The sequence below is a fragment of the Periophthalmus magnuspinnatus genome, chromosome 6, assembly GCF_009829125.3.
Source record: "Periophthalmus magnuspinnatus isolate fPerMag1 chromosome 6, fPerMag1.2.pri, whole genome shotgun sequence".
In the NCBI taxonomy this organism is placed as follows: Eukaryota; Metazoa; Chordata; class Actinopteri; order Gobiiformes; family Gobiidae; genus Periophthalmus; species Periophthalmus magnuspinnatus.
In genome coordinates, this window is record NC_047131.1 from 15,925,932 (window position 1) to 15,953,119 (window position 27,188).

At 39.3% G+C, this 27,188-nt stretch overlaps 2 protein-coding genes across 2 annotated transcripts; both read left to right on the forward strand.

Annotated features, from left to right (window-relative positions):
* The first annotated feature begins 5,900 nt into the window (after positions 1–5,900).
* Positions 5,901–15,558, forward strand: arsa (arylsulfatase A). Its single transcript, XM_033968290.2, has 8 exons — positions 5,901–6,199; positions 7,069–7,309; positions 8,184–8,402; positions 8,690–8,859; positions 10,547–10,671; positions 11,571–11,698; positions 12,095–12,197; positions 14,402–15,558. The coding sequence occupies exons 1-8, from the start codon at positions 5,979–5,981 to the stop codon at positions 14,695–14,697; spliced, it is 1,503 nt and encodes a 500-aa protein (XP_033824181.1). The 5' UTR covers positions 5,901–5,978; the 3' UTR covers positions 14,698–15,558.
* A 220-nt stretch (positions 15,559–15,778) lies between these two features.
* On the forward strand, positions 15,779–26,717 carry LOC117372476 (arylsulfatase A-like). Its single transcript, XM_033968291.2, has 8 exons — positions 15,779–16,266; positions 17,178–17,418; positions 18,399–18,617; positions 19,901–20,070; positions 21,911–22,035; positions 22,564–22,691; positions 22,761–22,863; positions 25,385–26,717. The coding sequence occupies exons 1-8, from the start codon at positions 16,046–16,048 to the stop codon at positions 25,675–25,677; spliced, it is 1,500 nt and encodes a 499-aa protein (XP_033824182.1). The 5' UTR covers positions 15,779–16,045; the 3' UTR covers positions 25,678–26,717.
* The last annotated feature ends 471 nt before the right edge of the window (positions 26,718–27,188 follow it).

Here is a 27,188-nt window from a genome sequence, read left to right on the forward strand (position 1 = left end):
AGCATATCAACAAGCAGCTGTGGAGGAAAGTGTGGTAGCAAGGGCAGGTCGTACTCTCCATCCAGAGTTTATCAGAGGCCAGGCACTATAATCAACTGCTGGCAATTTTACACTGAAACACAAATTGCCACAGTAAGTTTTCTGCCTTTGAGGTATACAAGGACGTTATGAAAGATGCTACAGTGCACAAAGTTCTTATGAGGAATGAGGCACAGGTTACATACTGAACTATTGCAAAGTGGTTTGGAAAGAACGTCATATTACAACCACCAGTTCAGAGCTCCAAATCATAAGTTCCACCTTGTGTGTCATTAGGTTGGAAGTGCTGTGTCATTATGAAGGAAGTGCTTCTCTGCATTTTTTCAAATCCACACACCTTGTTGACCTTGTTGCATTTTAGTTTATTTATTATTATTTTTAAGTTTTTTTTTCACCAGTAGATGGCAGATCCTGCGAATCCCGTTCTCACCTCACCTCCCCCTTGTATCCTCTTTAAAAAAAATAAGTGTATTCTGAATACCACCAAATGAAACTGTACTGGAATAGCCTACAGTTAATATTCTGAATGCATTTTCCATACATGTATTCAGTAGTGCACCTAGAACACAAAGAATTCATTGTAGGTTTATATTCTTACACAAGTTAAAATATAACCCAGGTCAAATATTGACCAGTATAAATATAATTCAAGATGGCTTAAACTTTTCACCTAAATGATGAAGAGGGCTGATGGGTTAAAATAAGTTAGGCTATGTTATGGATAAAGGTCATGTTTTGCTTAATCAGGTCAGCTCAGCTAATCTAATTGTGGGTGGTAGCTTTAAAGCTACAGCAGTTTTGTTTTGTAAACTCAGGAATCAGGACTGAATTATATTTATGTGCTACAGTTACCAAATGCAGTTCACCACCTTAACTCTTACTGCTTTTATATTATGAATAATGTTTGTTATCTCTAGTGGAGCACAAAACAAGGCTGAGTTAAAATGTAATGCCACGTCATAATGAAGCACTTTCCTATTAAATACAACACAATCATCAAATTGAACTGAAACCTACTTTTTCAAACTTTGGTTGATGTTACATTAGGATTTCATGCAGTTAGCAGCTGGAACATGTCAAGGTAAATACATCTCACTTATAAGTTGTCTAATTACAAGAAAAGAAGTAGTTAACTATCATGAGACGAGATGAATGTTACAAAAGCTGACACTGCATGTTTATCTCTCATGTCCTCACTGAACCCAGTTCAATTCAGGTCAAAGCCAGGACTGAATCTGGCCTAAGGCTGAACTAAACAAGGTCTAAACCATTATAGCATGGCTGACATACAAAACAAAGTTCCTTAGAAGAGAGAGAGAGAGAGAGAGAGCAGAGAGAGAGAGAGAGCAGAGACAGAGAGAGCAGAGAGAGAGAAGAGAGAGCAAATTTCTTAAACAATTATAGTCTAAGGTGACCCAGAGTTTGTAGCCTGCAGTCTTGGAGCCTTTAAAAAAAAAAAAATCACATGCTTCAATCACAACTACACCTGGGTTGCCAAAGCCGATTGTCCTCAATGAACAAATGGCCTATAAGTTTTTCTCATTCTCAGTATATGGACAGGCCATGCCTCATGTAAAATCTCAGAGCCTCCATGGAATTCACTCACTGAGCTACAGATGTTCTTATAACTGGAACATTCCACCCACATTGCCTAGATACAAATGTGTTGTTGACCCATATTGGCAGCCACTACTCTCTGAATCCCCCCCAGGGCAGTTCTGTATATACATATACCTGACACAAAACTGTACACAACAACATGACAAACCTAATGTGATGTGCAGTAGTTTCATTAGCGGTATGCACACTGATGGTGTTGTGATAGTGCTCTGAAGGGGAAGTGACTTAGCGCAGAGAGGAGCGGAGACACTGTCAAAAACAAAAGTGAAACTAGCAAAACATGTTAATATGCTGTTTTCTGCAGATATAGTATTTTCAAAACAATAAAGGCAACATGGTGATCTAAATATGTTGTGTTAGCAGTTAATACCGCACAGAAGTAAAACACCGCCCCTTTAATAAATTACTAAGCATCCCATGTTAAATAACATCTTTATCATTACAGTGACAGGTGCGGCTGGAGCAGGGGAGGCAGACAGCAGCACACAGCCCTGGCAGGTCCTTCAAACATTCATGAGTTCTCGGGCTCATGTTGCTCCCTCCGCCAGGGCCTGTTAGATTTCATTGCATAATTTGGTGTTCTGTTCCAGCAGCCAGCCAACACTATGCCAAACCTAGGCTTCGGTTTATTCACCAGGATGCTCTCTATGCCAGCTCCTTCTCCTCGCTGCACTTACAAAAGGCACAATAACAATGACATTTCATCATGGAACATAGCGCTTAATCCCCCCATTCTTCTTACTTGACAAACCCTAACCTTCATGTACTTACTGTGTGTCTCCCCTCGGCATTAAACCTCTATATCAGCAGTTGTGAGATTCATTTTAATCTTGCATTCTCTGTAATTACACTAGGTATGAAAAATGGTTATTTACAATGTCGCTCTTTCTCTCCAGTAATCGGAAAATAATAGCCAGTGTGCTCATTTAGAAGCAATCTGCTGTCTGGGAAGAAAGGCCAAATAAAAGCATTCTGCCGGAGTTATGTGTTCCCATGTAGCACAGACAAATATTGACCAGACTCCTTTTTCTGCTTGATGCGTCGTGCAGCGTATTAGTGTTGTCACAATACTAAAACGTTAAACTCGATTTTTATCTAAGGAATAGACTCAATAGACAATACCCATTTCGATTCTGTGTAATCCCTCAGTGGTTAAGGTAGGTCCATGGGCATATATTAGTCTATATGGTCTTATACTTGTTCTGATGCAAATCAAGATCATTCTAAAGCTATACTGGAAAGGTTCATTTCTATCCTGTGAAGGTGACTTTTTAGTATTGATACCTGCTCAAATGAGTATCACGTTTCGATATATACTTTTTATAACCCTACAATATACAATATACAATAAAAATATGATTAAACATCAAAAGCCAGTGGAACTAATGACAGCTGAGATGAGGGATAAGGAGAGAAATGTAATGCAATGGCGCCCACTACAGGATAGTACTGATATTTTCAGAGCAGCCTCCAGTATTCACAGTTGAATTCACAGGTTCAGGTTGTTAATATTGTGTGAAAACAGAATAGCAGACCGTTGGTTACTGTGTGCTAGCTACCTATTGTGCTAAATAAACAGCATGTGCAGAAGAATGTGAGATCACAACGCACAAACTGAATAGGAGGTGTTGGTCCATTGTGGAGGCACTACAAGGCTTTCTGTTCATACAATCTGTAGACATGAGAATTTGTCTAAAAAAATAAAGTTACTAGTATTTAGTAGTGTAGTGGTAGAATATTTATTCAAATGCTGCTGGTACCAAATGTTTGAGGTGAGTATGTGAAAATAGTACTATATATTTGCACTTCTCAGAGTTGTTTTAAAATGTTGTCCTTCAAATTAGATTAGAAATCAGATTTTACATCCAAACTGTTATTACTCAAGTTATTTCTTGAATCATTACTTTGTATTTCCTCTTGAACAATATCAAGTTGGCGTAACAGTATTCCTACTTGAGGAAAATATTGGATGTGCTACCCACAGTGCATGAATTGTGCTGGCCCATACATACCATCAGTGTGTCTTACCTCTGTGATGTTTACAGTAAGAATACATCCTGGTCTCATGACCCAAAGCTGCTGGCATCACCCTTCACTCTGGTCAGAGCAAATCTGCAGGTACAAGTATGAATGATGGATGAGTGTTTGACAAAACAGCTTCTTGCTAAGCGCACAGAAAAATGCTTATCCAGAATCAAAATACATCAGTCATTTCCAAGAATGGAGATCAATAGTGCTCAGTCCATGGAAGTCCAGTTGTGAAAGTGAGAATGTCATTCAAATTTTCCATAGACTTCAACATAACTTAATTTATAAATTTTTAGTTTGAAGTCAGATGTGGTAGCAATATTGACCCTGAGTCCTTGTCCTATTATATATTCGCGTGGACTATAGTACAAAATTAGTATTCTGCTGTCCCAGCTTATCTTTGTTAGGGCTGCAATCGACTAAAGAAATTCTAAAAAAGGGGGTGTGGCAAAAGCAAAATCTCTATGTATCTGACCCAAAGTGCACTCACAAGACGCCTGCATGGGAGATCATGCAAAAACAACTATTTATATAGAAACTCAAATGCATCATGAGTTTAATCTGCATTTTTAGATATGAATACCAAATACCAAATGAATACCATAACAATACCAAATCTTTCACTAACGTCACCATTCTGCTTCAGGTTCTACAGATGTGTCATTTGAGCATGCAACTAATGACTTCTTACCAAAGTGCTACCAATATAAAAACAGAAGAATATAATCTAGTAAGATGAAGGCAATTGGTCCATCCAGCATGCTCTATCTATGTTCTTTTTAAATGCCAGTATGAGAAAAACAAACATCTGCCATCATAAATAAACAATGAACAAACATGTCTTTTTTGTCTCACATATTCATACTCACACATTCTCCTGCCAACATTCCGTGCACAGCGAGTGGGAACACCAATTTGTTGCTCCCTAAGCTCCTTCCTCCCAGTTGTGTGTTTATCATTGACAACCACTTCAACTGCTCCTCTTTCAAAAGGTCAAATCAGTCCTCCCTCTCTCAATCCCTCACACTCTCTCTCCCTCCCACACTTTCTTCCTCCCTCACTTCCTCTCTCTCCTCACCGGTGCAGCTGAGGTTCTGTCGTCCCCTCCCTCCCTCGCCCATCTTCACCGCACTTACACCTCTTAAATGTGCTGTCTGGCAAACACCTTCACAGGCCATTACAGCTCTGAATTATCTCCTCTAATCAAGGCCACTACCTGGTATTCAGCTGCAAGTGACTGGACCCTAATACACTAAGCTTTTCCCCAAATGAGAATCTGACACAATAAAAGCGGAGACGTACAAGAGTGGAGTGGTTGTCGTCTTTGTGTACTTCAAATGAACACCTGCTGAAGATGGAAGGATGAATAAGGACAGACGGATGCAGCCCTCCTCTCCAGTTGTTGCGTCATGATTTCTTGCACAGATACCGGCTGGCTGGGGTCTGGAAGATAAGATGAAAGTGGCTGGTGCAGAGAGGCAGATCTTCAAAATAAAGTGATACAGTGATTTTAGAGGCAGTCCTTATGGGTTCTTCTCAGGATAGTTTTTACATGGAGTGTCTATTAATCTCTCTTGGAATACACTTAGATTAGTACACTTAGATTTGCAAGTATGTGTACTTAAAGCACAGCTGCAATGAATCATATCCCTCTAAACCCACTTAGGCTACAGCTCCAAATTGGCCATTCTTCATATCTGTAAAGCAGATGCTTGCACTTTAACCATATATATAGCACATGGGTTATTTTCTCTCATATCAAAAGGTGCACTGCATAACTTCTGACGCTTGTCTCCATGGATATGTTATTGCTTTGCCTGGAATATTAGACTACACAGGATGACATTAAACTTACCCATCTTAAATATATTAAGTTTAAACTGTTGAAGGTAACACATTCCAACATTTCGTTTATGTATTTACTTCCAATTATGCTATTTTTCGTTCTCCATAGTAGCCAACTTACACATGCTATACATGTCTACTTAAAATTGGATGCATTTTGTAAGCTTTTTGTTCAGTGTGAAATCAAGTAGGCCTATTTTACCTTTTCAACATCAAGCTGCATTCATTTATCGTTATTCGTTGATTTGAGCGGGAAAAAACAAGCCTGCTATCGCTATTTTTATTTATTTATTATTTTCCCGCTAAAAACTTGCTACGTGTTACGTTCCAGGGAGAGTACGTAACATATCACGTGACAAAAGCGGACCACGTGACATTGTTTTGCTTCCGTGTTCTGAGCTCCGCTACTTCAGTTGCTCACTCAGTCTAGGGGTGCATAACTCAGAATGTCTCAACTCCGCGCCGTCTTTGTAAACGTCTTGTTCTTATGTCTGTCCTCTGCCTCTCAACCCAATTTCGTGCTCTTCTTCGCCGATGATCTAGGCTATGGGGACCTGGGCTGTTACGGACACCCGACCTCCCTGACTCCGAACCTGGACAAGCTAGCGGCGGGAGGGCTGCGCTTCACCGACTTCTACTGCACCAGCCCGGTGTGCAGTCCCTCCAGGTGAGCGCTCTTGAACGGGAGTCTGTTCTGTAATTTAACGGTGAAACAGCCATTAACCATCAAGTCCAATGGTGGTTACTATACAATTGTTGCAGTCTCCTTATTCACAATTTCACAATCTATATGAATTTAACATAAATGTATGGAAATGATGTGCATGTCCTCTAATCCACTAACAAGATTATTATGATAATGTTATCTGGTAAAGTTTTTTGATGCTCCGAGCTAATTTTACCAGTTAATTTGAAATGTAATTCTGATAGAGTGCGAAGGAAAACTTGACAACCAAATGATTAGTAGGTGATTATCTGTAATGTAATAAAGAACCAAACCCAGACAGTTGACTGTTAAGTGTGTTACATAAAGATAATGCTGATAAATATGGTTAATATGTCACCAATGATTAGAGATCGTACATGATATCAGTAATGGCTTAGGGGTCTGTATGTAATTAGTGTTGCTTTCATTTATTGGACTGTAAGATTGATAGATTTATAGATGTGAGTGAAATAGTGTAATATAAATACAACTGATGACATACAGTTGCTCACAGGCTGTATAATAATAATAGTAATACCAGAGACAGACTGTCACTATTGGCTGAACTATATGTTGAATGAATCCAAATAACAAATCTTATATTTCATCAGTCACCTGCCATATACTGTGTTTGGTTTGGTCAGAACACAACGCACAGCCAAATGCAATGTTTACATAGGAGCAGAACCTGATCCACCACTCACAACCAGCCCCACATGAAGCTGCTATAACTACAATAAAAGGAGGCAAGCTCACACTACCATAAAGAAGATTATCTTCCCTCTAGAGAATGATTTTGGGATATTTTTTTTTTTTTTTTTTCTCTACAGGTCATCTTTGCTGACGGGTCGTTACCAGACTCGCACAGGTATCTACCCTGGGGTGTTGTACCCAGATTCTATCGGGGGTCTACCACTGAATGAGACCACCATCGCGGAGGTGTTAAAGCCAGCAGGCTATGCCACCGCAGCTGTGGGCAAGTGGCACCTTGGATATGGGGCCAATGGGATGTACCTCCCAACCAACCAGGGCTTTGACCACTACCTGGGGATTCCCTATTCCCACGACATGGTGTGTTTAATCATGCAAACAAAAAATATTAAATGGGGTGATTTAGAAAAAAAAAAAATTCAAACTCAGTTTCTATACTAAGGAATAGACTCAAAACTCAATACAGATTCTGATACCACGATGATAACACTCTTTCTTTAGACAATAGAATGTGATTTACAAGATTAAATAATATTACTTTCTTTTATATTACAATGTGGCCTTATATCTGTGTATGTTCAGGTATGTTCCATAGTGGTCCATGGGCATATGCTAGTCTGTGTGGTTTTATTCTTGTTCTGATACAGCTCGAGATCAAAGCTATTCAGGAAAGGTTCATTTTTGTCTTGTGAATGTGACTTTTTTTTTTAAATATTGATACCTGCACAAATGAGTATCTAGTTTTGATACAAATTTAAGGATTCCTAGTAATCCTAGTCCAGGTGCATTGATTTGAGGAAGCATTTAAATATTAGCTAGTACAAGAATTGCATGCATTTCAGAACATGTTTGATAATATTATAGAGTATCAAACATATCAGTATATTATATCCCAATATTGATGGTGCAATAATGGTTGATGCAATAATCCATTTCGCAAGAGCCTACATAAGGACTTCATCTGACAGAAATGTACTGTTCTTTATGATAACATTGTGATAAGTATAGTGTATTAGGGTCCAGTCGCTTTTCCTCATTAAGACCAAATTTAGGCTTTGTAAAAATTGTGTATATTACCTCTTGAAATCATTTTTACAAAAATAACATTGTTTGTATTGCGGTATATGGGACATTTGCAAAGGATAACTCTTGAACTAATTCTGTGAATTTTTTTCATCATTCGGCCATAATTTTTAAATTTTACAATTATATATTATCCTCCACTGTTCCCCAGGGTCCGTGTAAAAACCTGACATGCTTCCCTCCTGATGTGAAGTGCTTTGGGCTCTGCGACGTCGGCTCGGTAACTGTTCCGCTGATGAAGAATGAAAAGATCATACAGCAACCAGCGAACTTCCTGGAGCTGGAGAAGGCTTACAGCGACTTTGCAACGAATTTCATCCTGACCTCCACCCAGAAGCAACAGCCTTTCTTCCTCTACTATCCATCCCATGTAAGTTAAAGTGTATATGCCAGGTTGGACTAATATTTGCTCATTGCAAAAAATGTTAACGTTTTGTTTTGGTGAAGTTTACATTTTACTTCCTGGTTACACATGGGCAGCAGATATGACAGGTAGAGGGAATTCCATAACTGTTACCTAGCAACCATGAAACAAGGGTCAAAACTTGTCTAAATTGCACAATAATTCTGATTAGACTAATACAAATGAACACTTTTATTTTATTTTTCATTTTATCAAAAAAATGGATGTCTGATCTTGCCTTGTCTTGCCCCTAGCACACACACTACCCTCAGTATGCGGGCCAAAGAGCTGCTGGGAGAACTTTAAGAGGTTCGTATGGAGATGCTCTGGCAGAGTTTGATGACACCATAGGAGACATCATGGCCACCCTGGAGAAGGCAGGAGTCCTCAACAACACACTTGTCTTTTTCACATCTGATAATGGGTTGGTGTCTAATTTGGCTTTCATTTGTGATTATAATTTATCTTGTGCTTTAAATTGTTGATATATTGAAATATCGTATTTGGAAGCATATTGGGGACAGTGCATTGTACATTAAAGGTGCAGTATATAACTCTTCTAGTGGAGGGTCTGCCACCTGCTTGTCTTAGTGGTTACAGCTTTCCATAAAATGTTTCACAGTATGGCATTACACTTGTCTGTCTTGCTTGTATTAAATAAGAGGTATTTATTGCAAAAACATGCCTTGAAAATCTTGCAATGTTTACTCAGAGCAGGGTTGCATCTCCAAAAATGTAAATTGCCCAGGTGGCATTACCTGCCTGTTTCTATGGAGACAGCTTGTTGGTGATAGACGTTTCATGACATACTGTGGAAGATTAAGGCAGAGCAATAATATCTCTATGAAGACAAGCAGGTGGTGTAACTTCCACCAGAAAACGTATATCGTGCACACAAATGGCTTCTTCTTCTTTTAATTGTATTAGTTTTTCTTCAACTGCAATGAGAGTTGTCAAAAATCAAATACTAATTGATATTAAAACATACTAATAGTATTGAAACTAGATACTCATTTGAGCAGGCATTGTTACTGAAAAAGTCCCATCAAACGGACAGAAATGAACTTTTACTGAATAGCTTTAGAATGATCCTGAGTATATAAGTATAAGTATAAGACACATAGACATATACTCCCCCGTACCACTATGGAACCTACCTGGACCACTGAGGGATTTCACACATTTAAGGCCACATGGGAATATAAAAGAAAGTACTATGATATAATGTTTCCAGTCACATTCTTTTGTCTAAAGAAAGAATTATTATTATCATTGGAATATGCCTGGGTAGGTTTCCTCTGGATACTACAGTTTTGCCCACCAACCCAATGCATGCACAATATAGGCTTATCCTCCTAACCAAGATCTGGTGAAGGGTACTTGAGAACAAATTTCTCTATGAGCACCAAGCACACTTTACTTTATATCTTATTTATATCCCTTTTTATCTGACCTAGTAACAACATGTTTATCTAGACCTGCTGTTATGGACTTGGGACAAAGGGCAATCTATTTAGAAATGAAGCAGTACCACTTCCACAATGCAGCTATCCGAGGCTGGGTCAGAGAGGAAGCAGTCTGAGCAGGGAGACCCAGACTAACGTCTTCACACAAATAATCATCCGGCTGTATCGGGGGGATCTCGCGGTGTTCCCAGGCTAGCCGAGAGACATAGTCCCTCCAGTGTGTCCTGGGTCCACCCCAGCTGGCTCAGCTTGACATGGAGGAGCAGAGGCTCTACTCCAAGCTCCTCCTGTGACTATCTCTAAGGGAGTGCCCAACCACCTGTGGAGGAAAGCCATTTTGACTTCTTGTATCTGTGATCTTGTCTTTTCAGTCATTACCCAAAGCTCATAACTATAGGTGAGGGCAGGAACATAGATTAGCTGGTAAATCGAGAGCTTTGCCTTTTGACTCAGCTCCTTCTTTACCACAACAGTCCAATGCAGCAACCGCATCACTGCAGTTGCTGCACCAATTCAACTGTCAATCTCATGCTCCATCTTTCCCTCAGCCATGAACAAGGCCCGAAGATATTTGAACTCCACTTGAGGAAGGGACTTCCCACCTAATGGTATGTCTTTTATAGTTAATCCTGTTTGTTATTTTAGGCCTGAGCTAATGAGAATGTCGAGAGGAGGTAATGCTGGCCTCTTAAAATGTGGTAAAGGCACCACTTATGACGGAGGCATGAGAGAACCTGCTATTGCCTACTGGCCTGGAACTATAAAACCTGGTAAGTATTGTGTTATGCTAATTCATATTCACATAAGTAAATATCACACATTTTTGTTTCACAGTTATTAAACTGAGGCATTGAATGGGTTGTGTTCACGGTTTAGAATTTGATCATGTTATAATGGTCAGGAAGTTCCTACATAACTCTAAGGGAGATTTACTATGTTTGAAAGAAATGTCCAAAATAGAAATCCAACATGGAACCTTATCATTATTTGTTGGGGATTAACTCTACAAACCTGTAATATCATAGCTTAAAGACCTTTCAGCTGACAACAATCATGGCTTTGGAGTTTTATAATGGCACCACTTTCTGAAGCTATTGTGAAAAGCGTTTGTTTATTTATACTGATAGAGAAGATGTTGAATTTTAGCTTGCAGGGTCTATCCACATGATAGGCCCTGTTTTCAGCGATACAGCTGTACTTTCACTATGGACACTAGGTGTCAGTTGTTAGCTAGGTAACATCTAATGAAAGGGTCAATTCACCTGGTGTGTGTGCACCGGGCAGGCCAACAGTTTTGACCGTGGTTATGACACCATAACTTGAGATAGTGAAGAGGTAATAAACCAAGCTACCTAACTAAAGTTGATCAAGTTCATAAATGATAACCCCAATACAAAGAAGTCCTCAATCTGTGGCAGCACACATCAGACATGCCACATTATATGCACCACAAGTCTGTTATGTTGGTAAGCTAACAGGCCCAGTAATTACAGAGGTATTAACCATAAACTGGGTCACGAGTCGGCAATCTGCAAGACAGTTAAGCAGCAAATTCCACCATAGAATTATGACCTGTCCTCCAGCTCATATTTGAACTAGAGGGATTGTAGGAGGTTGTGGTTTCACATAAATCCAACCTATTACTTTATAAACATATCATGTATTTTAGGTGTGACTCATCAGTTGGGCAGCATTCTGGACATCCTGCCGACCTTTGCCAACCTGGCAGGGGCCAAACTTCCCTCTGTGATACTCGACGGGATTGATTTGACAGAACTTCTCATTCATCAAGGAAGGGTGGGGGAAATATACATATTTCCAATTCATTATTATTTATTATTTTAAGGTTAAATAGAAATACCATGCATAGTTGTTGTTTTATCATGATTTTTAATACTTAGAGAGCGCTTGTCTTTTATCTTGTTTGCAAGTTTGATCAGCTGTAAATTATCCAAGTTTAAATGTAAATATGACAGACTTGGCTATAAAAGGCTAATTTGATCTGTAGTCCTATGACAAGTTGAAAAGTCACACAGCAATAAGCGCTGTTTACAAGAAAAACATATTGCCCAATGAAGAGACAATACAAAGAGACACAAGCACAAAACGATACAGACCATGTATATCATTTTAGGGACTAATTGTCAATCGAAATTATTTAGGCTTTGGGCTTTTTTGGTTCTTGTTTTGCAGAGTGCCCGTGAGACGATGATGTTCTACCCCACAGACCCCAGTGAGATGTATGGCCTTTTCGCTGTGCGGTATAAGAAATACAAGGCTCACTTTTACACCAGAGGTAGGCTTCTTAAACCTAACTATATAGACCAGGGGTGTCAAACTCAAATTCACAGTGGGCCAAAACTAAAAACTGAGACAAATTCATGGGCCACACTCAATATTTATTGAAAAATTGACTGTACCTGATATGTAATGTTTAACCTTTGCATATGGAAATAAACTTTAGTTTTGCCTAAAAACTAAATCTGGAACAAGTCAAGCTTGATATTACAAACATATGAGAAATTAAATTTGAAATAAAAGACACATCAATAGTATTGATTTTTTTTTTTAATAAATTAAATAAATTGTGTCTGTCTGTAGCCCACATGTGTCAAACTCAAGGCCCGGGGGCCAATTGTGGCCCTCCACATCATTTTATGTGGCCCTGGACAGGGTAAATTAAAAGGTATGATGGTCTTAAAATGCCATTTTATCAGGAGATACGCAGTTACACATCCATATTTTTTACATCTAGGCAAATGCATATGTAATATTTGTAATCTGAGTAAGTAATAAATACAGAAACAGTTAATTAACAAGTTGAAAAAGTAGTACATCTGGCCCTTTGAGGGCAGCCATTTTGCTAATGTGGCCCTTGGTGAAAATGTGTTTGACACCCCTGCCGTAGCCTTTCAAGTTCTTTTTTAAAGTAAATATTTTTTTCATAAGCCAAAAAAAAAGAACATTTATAATTTTGTTCACAAAAAATTCGACTTTCAACCTATTAACAGTCCCTACCGAGGAGTAGAAAAAGTGCATAGAGAAAACATGTATTCAAGCTCAATTGCTATGCTCTGATTTATTCTGCGCATTGATCTTGACTGCGCACCGGCGTAGTCGCAAAGCATTCTGGGATCTGTAGTACTAGTGGTGCATGCGCTATATACCAGCGGGCCAGCTCTAATGCACATTTGATATGATCTCACGGCCCAAATATAATTACACCCCAGGGCTGAGTTTGACATATGTGATATAGACCCTTTAAAAGTTTGTTAACAAATTTCAAAATTTTTGTACGGAGGCAAAAGTGAAGTGGAACATAATGTAATTTCCATGAGGAATTAGTCGCAGAATAAAATATGAAATAGCAAGTTTGTTTTGGCAAATTATAACCTTGGTTGGAAAACATTTACAAATGCATTTTGCATTATTTTATTTTAAGAGAGATTTTATGTAGACACTTTGCATTTTAGCTGAAGGCTAAGAAGAAATCTTGACCCCACTTATCTAAAGAGATGTTACTGTTAGTTATGCAAAACTTTTGGCTTGGAAATAGTATTTTTCACTCTTTTATATATGCATTTTGTACCCTGGAAATTTAAAATTGTTGTTTAGTTTTATTTATGCATTTGTTTTGTTGTTATAAAGACTTACAACCATTAGCATTTACATCTGATGCCAGTTAATCACTGAAAAAGCACCATAATTTTGAACACTCTGATGACATGGCATTGGAAAGGGTCTCAGCTTCCAGGTAAAGAGGTTATGCAGGCGACATCAGAGCATTCAGAATTTTTAGAGTGAGTGGCAACATTATGAGTGTCAAGTGAGTAAAGATATTTTCTTCTGTAAAAGCTCAAAACACATCTAAAATGTGAAAGCGCTGTTACAGTCTAATAACAAGTCTACAACTCTGCTAAATATTTAGTTCATACCTGACATCTAAAACAAGAAAATCAAGTAATCACAAGTAAACAGTAGAAGAAAACCAGTTAAGTGAAGTACGCTAAACAACAGGGACACTGCAGACTACAGGCACTTTTACCACTGATGCAGACTTTGGGATCAGACACAGTTGAACTGAACCTTTCTCTCCTTAAATAACATGTTTATGAACCCATGTGTTGAGGAGATTAGTTTGTGGGGTGAGTTGAATTGTCCTTTATCTCCCCCTACTGTTAGCTAACAATCTAGCTAAGCTCTGCACAGTTACAGCGACAACAGAGAAACTACTTTCAGTTATCATTTTACAGTATAAAGCTAATTTGAGCTAAAAAAAAAAAAAAAAGTAATTAATAAAAATGAGACCAAAAAAGCATATAAAACAATGACAGTACATAACTTAACATAACATTGTGAGGAATTTTTCCCATTCAAATTATATATGAAAATATATAAATTGTTAATCGCTATGGCAACACTCCTAATATTTCATCATTCTGAAAGCCATGGATACCAAATAAATATATGAAAAATATGAAACCACCATATTCTCATCAGGTGCTACTCACAGCGGTACCACGCCAGATGCCGATTGCCCCATATTTGCTGTTTTGAAGCCCCACGACCCTCCGCTGCTCTTTAACCTGGAGATGGACCCCTCTGAGAACTACCCCCTGTCCCTGTATGGCAAACCAGAGCTGCAGGACGTGCTGGAGAAGATCAAGCAGGTGAAAGCAGAGTTTGAAGCCACCATGGTGTTTGCCCAGAGCGAGGTATCAAAGGGAGCAGACCGCAGCCTAGAGCCGTGCTGTAATCCAGAGTGCAGCCCAAAACCAACCTGCTGCAGTTGCTAATACTTTTTTTTTTAATTGGTTGAACTCAGGGAAAGACTTGATCATCTCTTTTAATGTGCTTTTTGACACTTTTAAACTATATAACTAAATATTGATCATTTCAACACAATTCAACTTTTACTTTTTGTATTAAGTAGCTGGAGGAAATAAATGGAAACAGGGCTATGTGAACCCTCAAAATGACTGATTGGTATAATAAAAACGCCATAGCCTGCTGTAGCTCATATTCTGTAAATTTGAACTTGTCAGTGTCATTTTAACCAATTTCAAACTCACCACTCCAATGCTAGTAAAATGAACTGTATAACAATATTTATAACTGTAAAAGTATTGTATGAATAATGTAGCTCATTTAATTGTGGTTTATGTTTTGTCATTTTACAACTTCTGTGCAATAAAATACAAAGTTTGAAATTATTAGATGTTTGTCGTTTAAAGGGACAGTTGGTAACTTTTTAGAGGTGGCATGTCACCTGCATGACTACATGGAAAAATAAACTTTAAAACATACTTCGGAACAATCCCCATGGAGACTGTTAAGTTGAATGCCATACTGACAGGTCTGTACTTTGACCATGTTTAAATTCAGGCTCCAAACAATTCTGTTTAGCTGTGCATATGTCTGAAAGGTCTTTATTCTGCACTCTTCTCTTTTAAAATGTATGTTTTGATTTGTTGTATTGTGATTTTAATGTGTCTTATTCTGCAAAGTGCTTTGATTTATTTTGTGTACTAACTGTGCTATACTGTGCCTTATCTTACTGTGTGATATTATAGCCAAAGGAACAACATTTCAATGGAAACAGGCAAAAATAAACCCCCTTCTAGGCCAAATAAGAGTCAGGTTTGTGGAGATGCATGTTTTGTTTGTTGTTGTTTTTTTTGTTTTGTTTTGTTTTGATTTTTTTGTCAGTACAATAAAAACAACCAAACTGAAACAAACACTGAACTGGCTTTAAATCCAGTCAGTCTATATGTCAAAGCTTACTTTAACACTATCTGACTGAACAAACCACCTGCAAAATATACAACTCACCTATAGAGAACACATGACATCAGACCTGCACTGTGCTCACGTGACAGCACGAGGAAGTAGAAAAAAGCTCTAACTTACCATGTAATAACCTCTCTTACAAAATGATTCAATGCAAAACACACAATCTCGTCTTCCGCTTACAATAGTTACGTTTAGATAATACATTTAAAAATAATCCTCGATGAGTTTAAGTTAGTTTAAGGAAGTTTCTCACGTGGTTTTAGTGAAAGTGAACGCAGCTTCCCCTCTGTCTGCTGCTGCACACGCGCCTTTCTCTGCAAACCTGTCCCACAGCTAAGTGCCTCAAACACAATGGTGAACGTGATAACAGTGTTTTTGAACGTCTTGTGTCTGTACTTGAGCTCCGCAGCGCCGCCAAACTTCATCATTTTCTTCGCGGATGATCTGGGCTTCGCGGACCTGGGTTGTTACGGGCACCCCTCCTCCGTGACCCCGAACTTGGACAAGCTCGCGAGGGGAGGACTGCGCTTCACCGACTTCTACGTCACTGTCGGCGGCTGCAGCCCGTCCAGGTGAAGTGTTTTACCCTGTCAGTGCTGTTATTTCAAAATGTCATACTTCTGTTTGTGAAAAGAAAGCTTGATATAAACATACAACTTAACACAAAACATATAAGTTTAGGTGATTTCGAAAAAGATGTGGGGGAAAAAAAAGATATAGTATTGAATCTCATCCTAATCCTCTCAAAATATCATATTCATTGTTGTAATTTTTTTAACCAGAAAGTCAACATTGTTGTATTTAAATCTCTTTGGTCTTCTAATATAATTTCTTTAAACTATTGTTCAAATCCAAAAGCCCAGAAAACAAAAGCTCTTTGCACAGAATTTGGATTTTAAAGTGTACTACTGTATTTATTTGTTTAATATTTTTGCACATGCCATATTAATCCAATGTAATGTAATGCTTAAGCCTCTTGCCATTGTTCACTGTTTATATATTTGTATATTTGTAATACATTTGTAATAAAAAAACAAAAAATAAAAAGGTGAGCTTAGGACAGGCAGATGCTCAAGAGACATTTTTTTTAGCTTGGAGTTCCTTTTTTGGTTTTGTTTTTTGCTTGTGTGTGCTTTACTTTTAATTATTATAACATCTTTTCTTATATCGGACAGCACAGTAGAGGTGACCTGCATCAAAAAACTGAATCATACTTATTAGTCCATTCACGTTTTCTACGATACTTGAACCTCATTCACAAGTTACAGGATGTTTTAGCACATTTCTGATGAATTGCCATAAATATCATCCTTGTGACAGTCCAAAAAATAAGTATTAGTTATATAGTTTCTGTTTAATAGCCACATTTAACATAACATGAAATGGGGTAGAAAGTTGCCAGAGACATACAGCAAAGTGTGAGAGCCCAGCACCAAAACTTTGTGTATTTCTTTCCATTTTAATTCCGTTTTCCCTTCCACAGAGCTGCTTTACTGACAGGCCGGTATGAGACCCGCTCGGGAATCTATCCCGGGGTGCTGTACCCTGGCTCCATTGGGGGGCTTCCTTTGAATGAGACCACCATCGCTGCCATGTTAAAACCGCTGGGATATGCCACCGCCGCTATCGGAAAGTGGCATCTGGGTTTAGGGGCCAAAGGGACATACCTTCCCACCAACCATGGATTTGACCACTTCCTCGGGATCCCATACTCTCATGATCAGGTCAGTGTGATTATCGAAGCAGGCATTATATTAATGTTAACTAAAAAAGATATTCTATAAAGGGAATTGTTGTTGTGCATGTGATAGTGAAAGACTGGGATCTGGTTTTGCCATTTTCAGTTAAGTTTTATTTAAGGTTTAACATTTTTATTTAATTAGCATAAACATATTTATCAGTGCCATTTAACAACAAAACATAAAATAGTTCATATTATTACTCCAAAATACTGAACTCTGCCCATTGATTTGTTATATAAATGATTATTATTAAGTGTTTGAGTTTACATATCATTAACTTGACCTATCAGTGTCCCCAGATATAAGATAAACATGTTCAAATCAAATGTAGTAATTGATAATTAGATTTTTCCTTAATTCCAAAAACACTCGACATGAATTACGTTATAATTTGGTGTTTTGGACCGCTAGATGATTATCCAGTCAGCCTCACATGAGTCTCTCATTTGGGTCTAGCTTCAATGCTGAAATCCACAACTTAAAATAACTCTCACGGATCTGTATTCTCACTACCTAAACCGTAGCACCTGCTGCCAAACATGAATCAGTGCCTGTGCGGCCTCTGCAGCTCAGTGAGTGAGTCTGGAGATTCTGAGCTTTCACATGAGACATGGCCTGTTCATATACTGAGAAAAACTTGTATATGTCCTCTATATACAGGTTTAGGCTCTGGAAACCCAGTTCAGCTGTGATTCTAGTAACTTTTAAAAACCGTAAGAGTGAAGGCTACATACAGTTTCTTTAATATGCACTGTCTCTTTCTAAATAATAATAAAAAATCACATGGCTTAGTAAATCTTGTCTTTTTCTGTAAAAACACATTGTCGATAATAGTAGCTCACCTTATCTTAACTGTCAGTGGTCACTGGTGTATGTTAAGTGATTTCTAATCGATGTTTCTTAAACCATATACATCTTAAAAACATATTTTGTTGATATAGCAGTTTTGTAATTCCTTCCAGGGCCCGTGTGCAAACCTGACCTGCTTCCCTCCGGACGTGAAGTGCTTTGGAGAGTGTGATCTCGGCGCCGTAACTGTCCCACTCATGAAGAACGACAAGATCATACAGCAACCGGCCAACTTCCTGGAGCTGGAGAAGGCATATAGTGACTTTGCAACTAATTTCATCCTGACCTCCACCCAGAAACAACAGCCCTTCTTCCTCTACTATCCATCCCATGTAAGCAAGTCTACAATGAAGATTATGTCAATACTTTTTTAACACTTCACTAGGGTTGTCAGAAGTATTGGAAATCATATACTAATTAACTCTAAAATTACTATTGAAATTAGATACTCATTTGAGCAGGTATCAATACTGAAAAAGTCACATTCACAGGACAGAAATAAACCTTTCCTGAATATCTTTAGAACGATCTTGAGCTGTATCAGAACAAGTATAAGACCACATAGACTAGTATACACCCATGGACCATAGTGGTATCAGAATCGCTATTGAGTATTGAGTTTATTTCTTAGTATTGAAATAGAGTTTGAAATTTTTATCCTGACAATACTGCACTACACTTCATTCATTGTACCTTTTTATATCAAGTACAGTATTGGGCAATAATCTGTTATAACATGTAATTACATTGCACTTTACTACGTTTCTGACTTATTTGTATGAGGGTTACAAGTTGTTTCGGAGTTCATCACATTGTAGTTTATGAGATAGCTGCAATGTGTCAAGGGAGGGAAGTATAAAATCATGTGTACTTTGAATTCTATTTTCTAACAATGAAGTGTTTAGATCATCCTACTTGGTTTAAAGCTTCCCAGGAGCATCAACAATGAAGGAGGAGAAAACTGCTACACGTTTGATGTTGTAGATACATAATAATGGTGCATTCAGTCGGTTGTCCTGATGTAGATTTTGTTTGGTAAATTCTTAGTCCTGTTTTAGTTCAAGTTTTGTTCAGGTTTAGTTCAGAAAAGAAATTTGGGCTCAGTTTATTCCCAACTTTGGCATGGTGTATATTTCAACTTCACAATTTGGGAAAAATGTCTAATGTGATTTTTTTTGTGATAAACATTAGATATGCTGTTTATGTTGTAATAATAGGATTCTGTTCAAAGTTCACATTTTAAACACGTCCAGAAGAATTGACAAGAACATAGAAAAATTAACTGCCGAACTAATACAATAATCACATTTTAGAACATGTTTGTACAGATTTAAACTACAGGGTTAGCAGTTTTTATGTAGACAAGATATTTTGCGATTTTGCTAATTACGCCCTTTCAAATTGTGATTTTGATTTGATCATTATTAACCTTGCAGCCCTCGTTTATGTTGAAGCAGTGTGTGAACGCAGCCTAAGACACAATGGATATATAGGATTTACCTATTGTAATTATGTTCCTTTTTTCAATTTTGCAAGGCTGACTTTTCAAATGTATTCTTTTGTTTGAATTACCTTACTTTTAACAACAAGAACTAATTGTCTTTTTCCCCTGTAGCACACACACTACCCCCAGTTCGCGGGCATGAGGGCAGCAGGGAGGACTTCCAGAGGTCCTTTTGGAGATGCTCTGCTGGAGTTTGATTACACCATCGGAGACATTATGGCCACGCTAGACAAGACTAAGGTTCTCAACAACACTTTGGTTCTCTTCTCCTCAGACAACGGGTTTGTGGTTCCTCTTACTAACTGCTTAATGAAATATTGTCTGTTATATATTTCATAGTGCATACTACAAACATGCAGCACAGAGATTGGGATGTAGGGCTATTATCGACTCGAAAATTCTCGGTCGGCATGTCCTGCCAATCGGTTAGTCAACAAAAAAGGCTGTGTGGCCAAAGCTCCCAAAACTATTATGTATCTCTTTGTGTCTGACCTAAACTGCACTCACAAGGCTACACCTCCATGAGAGTTCATGCAAAAACAACTATGGAAAAGGTACTAGGAAACAGTGTATTATGTATATAAAGAGAGATTCAACTTGTGAATTATTAGTTCAATCTGTCTTTTTACTTATAAATACCAAAAATTACCAAATCTTCCGATAAATCAATTACAAATTTTTTGCTGTTGTCCAATTTAAATCCTTATAATCGAAATAAAATTAGTTGACTAATATAAATTTTGGTCGAATAAGACGCCATTGACTTATTAATCGACTAAATAACTAAAGGCCTCCAGCTAGGCCTGTCACAATAATTACTACATCGACTTATGATTCAGTAAATTATAATTCGAACAATAACTTTTGGGGTCAATATTTATCTTTGTATTAGTGGGTTATTTTTTTACAGTGCTAAGATTTGAGCTGTAGAAGTTTGAACTGAACTAAAATTACACAACCTAATGACCTAAGTGATGCATTCTGCTTTCCATTTATACAGTTAAACAATATAATACTGTACATTTAGTATACTTTTTGGACATAATTCTGCTTTATGGTTTGGTTTCAATATAATCGTTGATCATCTATATTACTGAAGTTAATATATCACACTTCAAAATGTGTTATTGTGACAGGCCTACCCACAGCTCTACTGGGATGTATGACTGATCTCATGACTAATTGCAGTTCTAAAAATGTTAAAGTATAGAATTGTAAGAATTTTAGAGTGATCATAAAAATGTAGACCCATAATATCTTTAAAGTTGCACTATGTAACTTTTCTAGTGAGGGGTCACTCACCTACTTGTCTCAATGGAGATGTTATAGGGTGTTCTTCCACAGTATGTCATTGATATGATCTGTCTTATATTCATTTCTTTATGCAAGAGAAACAAAACGTTTTGTACCTTTTATAAGAAAGCAGGCAATGCATTATATTTGTATACTGTTCTCATAACCTATTTGACTGTGTGAACAAAATGAATTAGGGATTTGAAGTTATGCCTGGCTCAGGTGCACAACAAAAAGCGGAGACAACGCAGAGCAAATATATAGTATAGTCCCACATCATCTGTGGGTGGAGCAGCGGGCAGGGCCACAGCAGCAAGTGCAGGTGGATAGACCTGCACAAGAGGAGAGGCGGCAGAGCAGGCAACAAGGCAACAAACACTCCCCTAGGACCCATACGGGCCTGGCCCATAACAAATGGTGTTATTTAAAAGTATCGAAAATCAGATACTAATTGATACTAAAACTAGTATTGATACTAAAAAACTCACATTCACAAATCACAAATGAACTTTCCTCAATAGCTTTAGAATGATCTTTAGCTGTATCAGAACAAGTATAAGACACATAGTCCACTATGGAACATATCTGGACAACTGAGGGATTATACAGATATAACACCACATGGTAATATAACAAAAAGTACTATGATTTAATGGTCAAAATCACATTCTGTTGTCTAAAGAATGAGTGTTTTAATTATCATTGTGATATCAGAATTGGTATCAAGTATCAAGTCATCCTTACTATCGAAATCGAGTTTGTAATTTTAGTATCGTGATGACTAGTCCTAACACTCATACACTCTAACAAGTGTCTTCTTTATCCCAGGCCTGAGTTGTTGAGGAGGTCTCGTGGAGGTACTGCTGGTCTTCTGAAATGTGGTAAAGCGACTACATATGAAGGAGGGGTGAGAGAGCCTGCCATTGCCTACTGGCCCGGAAGAATCCAGCCTGGTTAGTTCATCGTGCTGTTATACGCTCTTATAAGGGCGGACAATCCAGTGGGCTGAAGTGTCTTTTTGGTAACTTTATTTTAACTTTAGAGTCAAAAACAGCTGACCCACTGATGTTTTACAAATTACAGTCCTAGCAAATGTCAAACTGAAATGTCAAAACACTAATTAGAAAGCATTTTATTGTCTGATAATCAGGAAGTGTGTGGTTAGCATGCTAGTTCTTGTTAGCTTTACCACCACAACAATACTTCACTCTGGTCTTTGAGAGTTGTGAAAAGCACTTATAAACTCATCAGAGTAAATAATTAAGATGCTCTGAATGCATAAGGGAAGCGAGGAATAACTTTGGCCCACTGGAAACAGTTGAAAATGAACTAGTTCTGTTTTTCACATTTTAAAACAGTAAAAATCAGATAGAGCACCTTTAAGTTGGCATTTCAGAACTAACTTTTCAAGCCATTTATTCACAGAAGCAAAAAGCACAGAATATATATTTATTTGTCAATATAACGTTGCATTTGGTCAGGTGTCACTCATGAACTGGCCAGCACTCTGGACATCCTGCCGACTATCGCCAAACTGTCAGGAGCCACGCTGCCCCCTGTGGCTCTGGATGGATTGGACATGACAGACGTCCTCCTCCGTCATGGCAGGGTACTGATGTCTTTACATGCATTCTTAGGTCATGTGTTTTTGTAAAGGTTAAACTGTCTTGTTTTGCAGAGTAAAAGAGAATCGATGATGTTCTGGTCCCTAAACCCCAGTAAGAAGCATGGGCTGTTTGCTCTAAGGCTGGGGAAATATAAGGCATATTTCTATACAGAAGGTACGCTTCTTTTTTTCATCAGTTCCCTTACTACATTTAAACAGATATTATGCAAAACCGTTGTTAACCATTCTTTAATATTGTACCCAAATAAAATATACCTGGAGTTATGTTTTGTTTTACTCACTTGCTGTTTCAAATGAGTAAAACAAAACAACTTGCTGTTTCCCCCTCCCTGAACTGCCACCTTAACGTGGTGGAGGGGTTTGAGTGCCCGAATGATCCTGGGAGCTATGTTGTCGGGGGCTTCATGCTACTGGTAGGGTCACCCATGGCAAACAGGTCCAGGGGGACGGGTCAGACGAAGAGCGGTTCAGAAGCCCCTTATGATGAGTTTAAAAACAAGGCCGTTTACGTCACCCGGACTGGCGTTACCGGGGCCCCACCCTGGAGCCAGGCCTGGGGTGGGTGCTCGACAGCGAGCGCCTGGTGGCCGGGCCTTTCCCCACGGGGCCCGGCCGGGCTCAGCCCGAAGGAGTGGGGCCGTCCTCATGTGGACCCACCACCCGCAAGAGGATCCGTAAGGGACCGGTGCTTGAAGATCTGGGCGGCAGTCGAAGGCGGGGGCCTCGACGACCGGATCTCTGGACATGGAGACTGGCTCTGGGGACATGGAATGTCACCTCGCTGGGGGGAAAGGAGCCTGAGCTTGTGCGGGAGGTTGAGCGTTACCAACTAGATATAGTCGGCCTCGCCTCCACGCACAGTTTGGGCTCTGGAACCCAACTTCTTGAGAGGGGCTGGACTCTCCATTTCTCTGGCGTTGCCCGCGGGGAGAGGCGGCAAGCTGGTGTGGGCTTGCTCATTGCCCCACAGCTCAGCCGCTTCGTGTTGGGGTTCACTCCGGTGAACGAGAGGGTCGCGTCCCTGCGCCTTCGGGTCGGGACAGGTCTCCCACTGTTGTGTCGGCCTACGGGCCAAACAGCAGTGCAGAGTACCCGGCCTTCTTGGAGTCCCTGGGAGGGGTACTAGACAGCGCACCAACCGGGGACTCTGTTGTTCTCCTGGGGGACTTCAACGCCCATGTAGGTAACGACAGTGACACTTGGAGGGGCGTGATTGGGAAGAACGGCCTCCCTGATCTGAACCCGAGCGGTTCAGCAGTGTTTTGTTATTGGACTTCTGTGCTAATCACAGTTTGTCCATAACGAACACCATGTTCGAGCACAAGGGTGTCCATCGGTGCACGTGGCACCAGGACACTCTAGGTCGGAGGTCGATGATCGACTTTGTTGTCGTGTCATCTGACCTCCGACTGCGTGTCTTGGACACTCGGGTGAAGAGAGGGGCTGAGCTGTCAACCGATCACCACCTGGTGGTGAGTTGGATCCGCTGGCGGAGGAGGAAGCCGGACAGACCTGGCAGGCCCAAGCGCATTGTGAGGGTCTGTTGGGAACACCTGGCAGAGCCCTCTGTCAGAGGGGTCTTCAACTCACACCTCCGGGAGAACTTCTCCCTGATCCCGGGGGAGGCTGGAGACATGGACTCCGAGTGGGCCATGTTCTCCACCTCTATTGTCAATGCGGCCGCTCGTAGCTGTGGTCGTAAGGTCTGTGGTGCTTGTCGCGGCGGCAATCCCCGAACCCGGTGGTGGTCACCAGAAGTAAGGGATGCCGTCAAGCTGAAGAAGGAGTCCTATCGAGCCTTGTTGGCTCGTGGGACTCCTGAGGCAGCCGATGAGTACCAGCGGGCCAAGCGGGCCAAGCGGGCCGCAGCTCGTGCGGTTGCAGAGGTGGCTCGGGCATCTGCTCAGGATGCCTCCTGGACGCCTCCTTAGGGAGGTGTTCTGGGCATGTCCCACCGGGAGGAGGCCCCGGGGAAGACCCAGGACACGCTGGAGGGACTATGTCTCTCGGCTGGCCTGGGAATGCCTCGGGATCCCACCGGAGAGCTGGAGGACGTGTCTGGGGTGAGGGAAGTTTGGGAGTCCCTGCTTAGACTGCTGCCCCCGCGACCCGGCCCCGGATAAGCGGAAGAAAATGGATGGATGGACTTGCTGTTTCATCAGTCGGCATGAAGTGGTGCCTTTTACTTCCAGAAAAGAAGTTATTCTGTGTCTATGCATCTTTTTCAACTCTTTCAACTAGCATCTCTTGTGAATACCAGCAGCTAATGTTTTTAGCCTTATTTAAGCTGCTTAACACCAATCTGCGGACCACTGACTGGCAACAAGGATATTGTATATACAGAAACCATAAATGATTCATTTATTACCTTGAATAGTAACACTAATCTTATCTGTAACTTGATACTCCAATCATGGCATGATATGGCACACTATTTAACTTCTCTGTTGTTTTTTTATTGCTAAACTATACCTTGAAAAACATGCATTCTTATTGTGAGCGAGGTCACTTCTCCACTGATCTGCCCTGGTGTTCGCCATGGAAATAGATAAATGTTAAATCTTACCTTAAATGTTATGTTTATGTTACGTTTGTCTGTCCACACAAACACAAAAACATCATTCATAAAACTAATACTGACCACTCTTTACTAACTAAGCATTATTTTCCCCCAGGCTCAGTCAAAAGCAGCACAGTACCAGACCCTGACTGTGTCGCCCCTCTTCAGTTCCATGACCCTCCTCTTCTTATCGACCTGGAGAGCGACCCGTCAGAGCACTACCCCCTCTCGCTGAAGGAACGCCCTGATCTACAACACGTTCTGGAGGAGATCATGAAGGTCAAAGCCAGCCTGGAGGCCTCCATGGAGTTTGGAGAGAGCCAGATAGCAAAGGGACAGGACCCAAGTCTACAGCCCTGTTGCAACCCAGAGTGTAGTCCCAAACCAAGCTGCTGCCAGTGTCCTTAACTGTACACGTCTTGGTAAGGGCATGATTATGTTTACATATGCTTAGATGAAGATGGTATTTCATATTTTTAAGGGAGACATATTTTGCTAATTTTACTTTTTATAGCTTTTGATAATGCATGTTTGAGTAATTTTTATTCTTCTGCATTCAAGACACCACTGTTAAAATTTTTTCTTTTCCCCTATCCCCTATACACACCCACTGCACTATACGTACATTTTCTCAGATTTTTTTTCTTCGATGGTGATGCGCATAGGATTTAGCAGCATCGTGTGGACATTTTTGGTACAAATGAAAAAAAAGTTTTGACTCTTTGCCGTAGAGATTTGTGGTCATGGCGTAGTCAAGTAAAAATTAGGACCACAGCTTCTGTTATTAAGTTGTTTTAGAGAAGTATTGCAAGTTAAAAGGTCAAAATTCTAAAATAATGATCCACATATAACTAGAGAACATACAAAAACATAATAAATCTTCTTTAATATAACATAATAGAATACTAAAGAATATATGAAAGGTCTTCTATTATTCTGAAGTGGCATTTTTATGTTGTTTACTGATCAAAAAAACTTACCTAGAATTATGTTTTTTTATTTCTCAGTATTTTGCAAATATTATTTCATTCAGATAATTTCACCACTAACATTGCTGTTACTACACAACACTAATGAAATTGTATTTGATGCTTCCCTTATCATTGAATCAGTTAGTGATTTATATATGTGTAAAATCATGACCTGTAGTTATTCTCCACACACAGTATTATTTTAATGAATCCAATGTGAAATGATACGATGAAGATGATGAACATATCTAATGCATTATGAAATGTCTTATGTGGTCTACCTCTGTGGAATCCAAGAGAAGCTGTAGTGTGTTGCCATATATTCTTGTTAGTACAGGTATGTTGTAAATTTGAATTGATTTGTTCTTGTGTAAAATATAAGATAAAATAAAAGAAAACCTATGAACTACCAAGTCCATGGTGTCCAACAGTAGTTGTGTAAAGAATGTGTAATAAGAAAAACAGGGTTCCTGCACATCCTGGAAAACCTGGAAAAAATTGGCCTGGAAAATTAGAAAAAGGGTCAAATGACCTCGATGTGACCTCTCTTTGCTTTGCTGTATGAGACTATTGGAAACATAACTGAGACTGTTTCTGTCATAAGACTAAAAAGAGCAGTTGGGATTTTGAAAAACCTCCTCTAAAATACAGGAAATTACACCTATTTTGTGCAAAATGTCTTGGGAGAGGACCCCCAAATCCCCCTATGCCTTTTTTTAAATTACCTGCTATATTTATGAACTTGCCAACACACAAAACCGTCCCTAACTTTCCTTTTAATATGAACGACATAAGAGTGTGGTACCATTCAAATTTCAGACTAAATACATTATTTTATGTTTTGGTTCATGTGTTCTCTGTCTAGTTTGATTTCTAACACAAGAACATCTATGTTTAAATATACAATGACATAATACCACAATGCAATGTGAATAATATATGTAAATA

What these genes read in the sequence shown, in the direction of transcription:
- LOC117372476 (XM_033968291.2), top strand. Translation starts at nt 16,046, where the DNA reads ATGGTGAACGTGATAACAGTGTTTTTGAACGTCTTGTGTCTGTACTTG. An exon ending in CTCTTCTCCTCAGACAACGG is followed by an intron (nt 20,071 to 21,910) that starts GTTTGTGGTTCC and finishes TCTTTATCCCAG; the next exon opens with GCCTGAGTTGTTGAGGAGGT. An exon ending in TCCTCCTCCGTCATGGCAGG is followed by an intron (nt 22,692 to 22,760) that starts GTACTGATGTCT and finishes CTTGTTTTGCAG; the next exon opens with AGTAAAAGAGAATCGATGAT.
- arsa (XM_033968290.2), top strand. Translation starts at nt 5,979, where the DNA reads ATGTCTCAACTCCGCGCCGTCTTTGTAAACGTCTTGTTCTTATGTCTG. An exon ending in CCGGTGTGCAGTCCCTCCAG is followed by an intron (nt 6,200 to 7,068) that starts GTGAGCGCTCTT and finishes TTTTCTCTACAG; the next exon opens with GTCATCTTTGCTGACGGGTC. An exon ending in TCCTCTACTATCCATCCCAT is followed by an intron (nt 8,403 to 8,689) that starts GTAAGTTAAAGT and finishes TCTTGCCCCTAG; the next exon opens with CACACACACTACCCTCAGTA.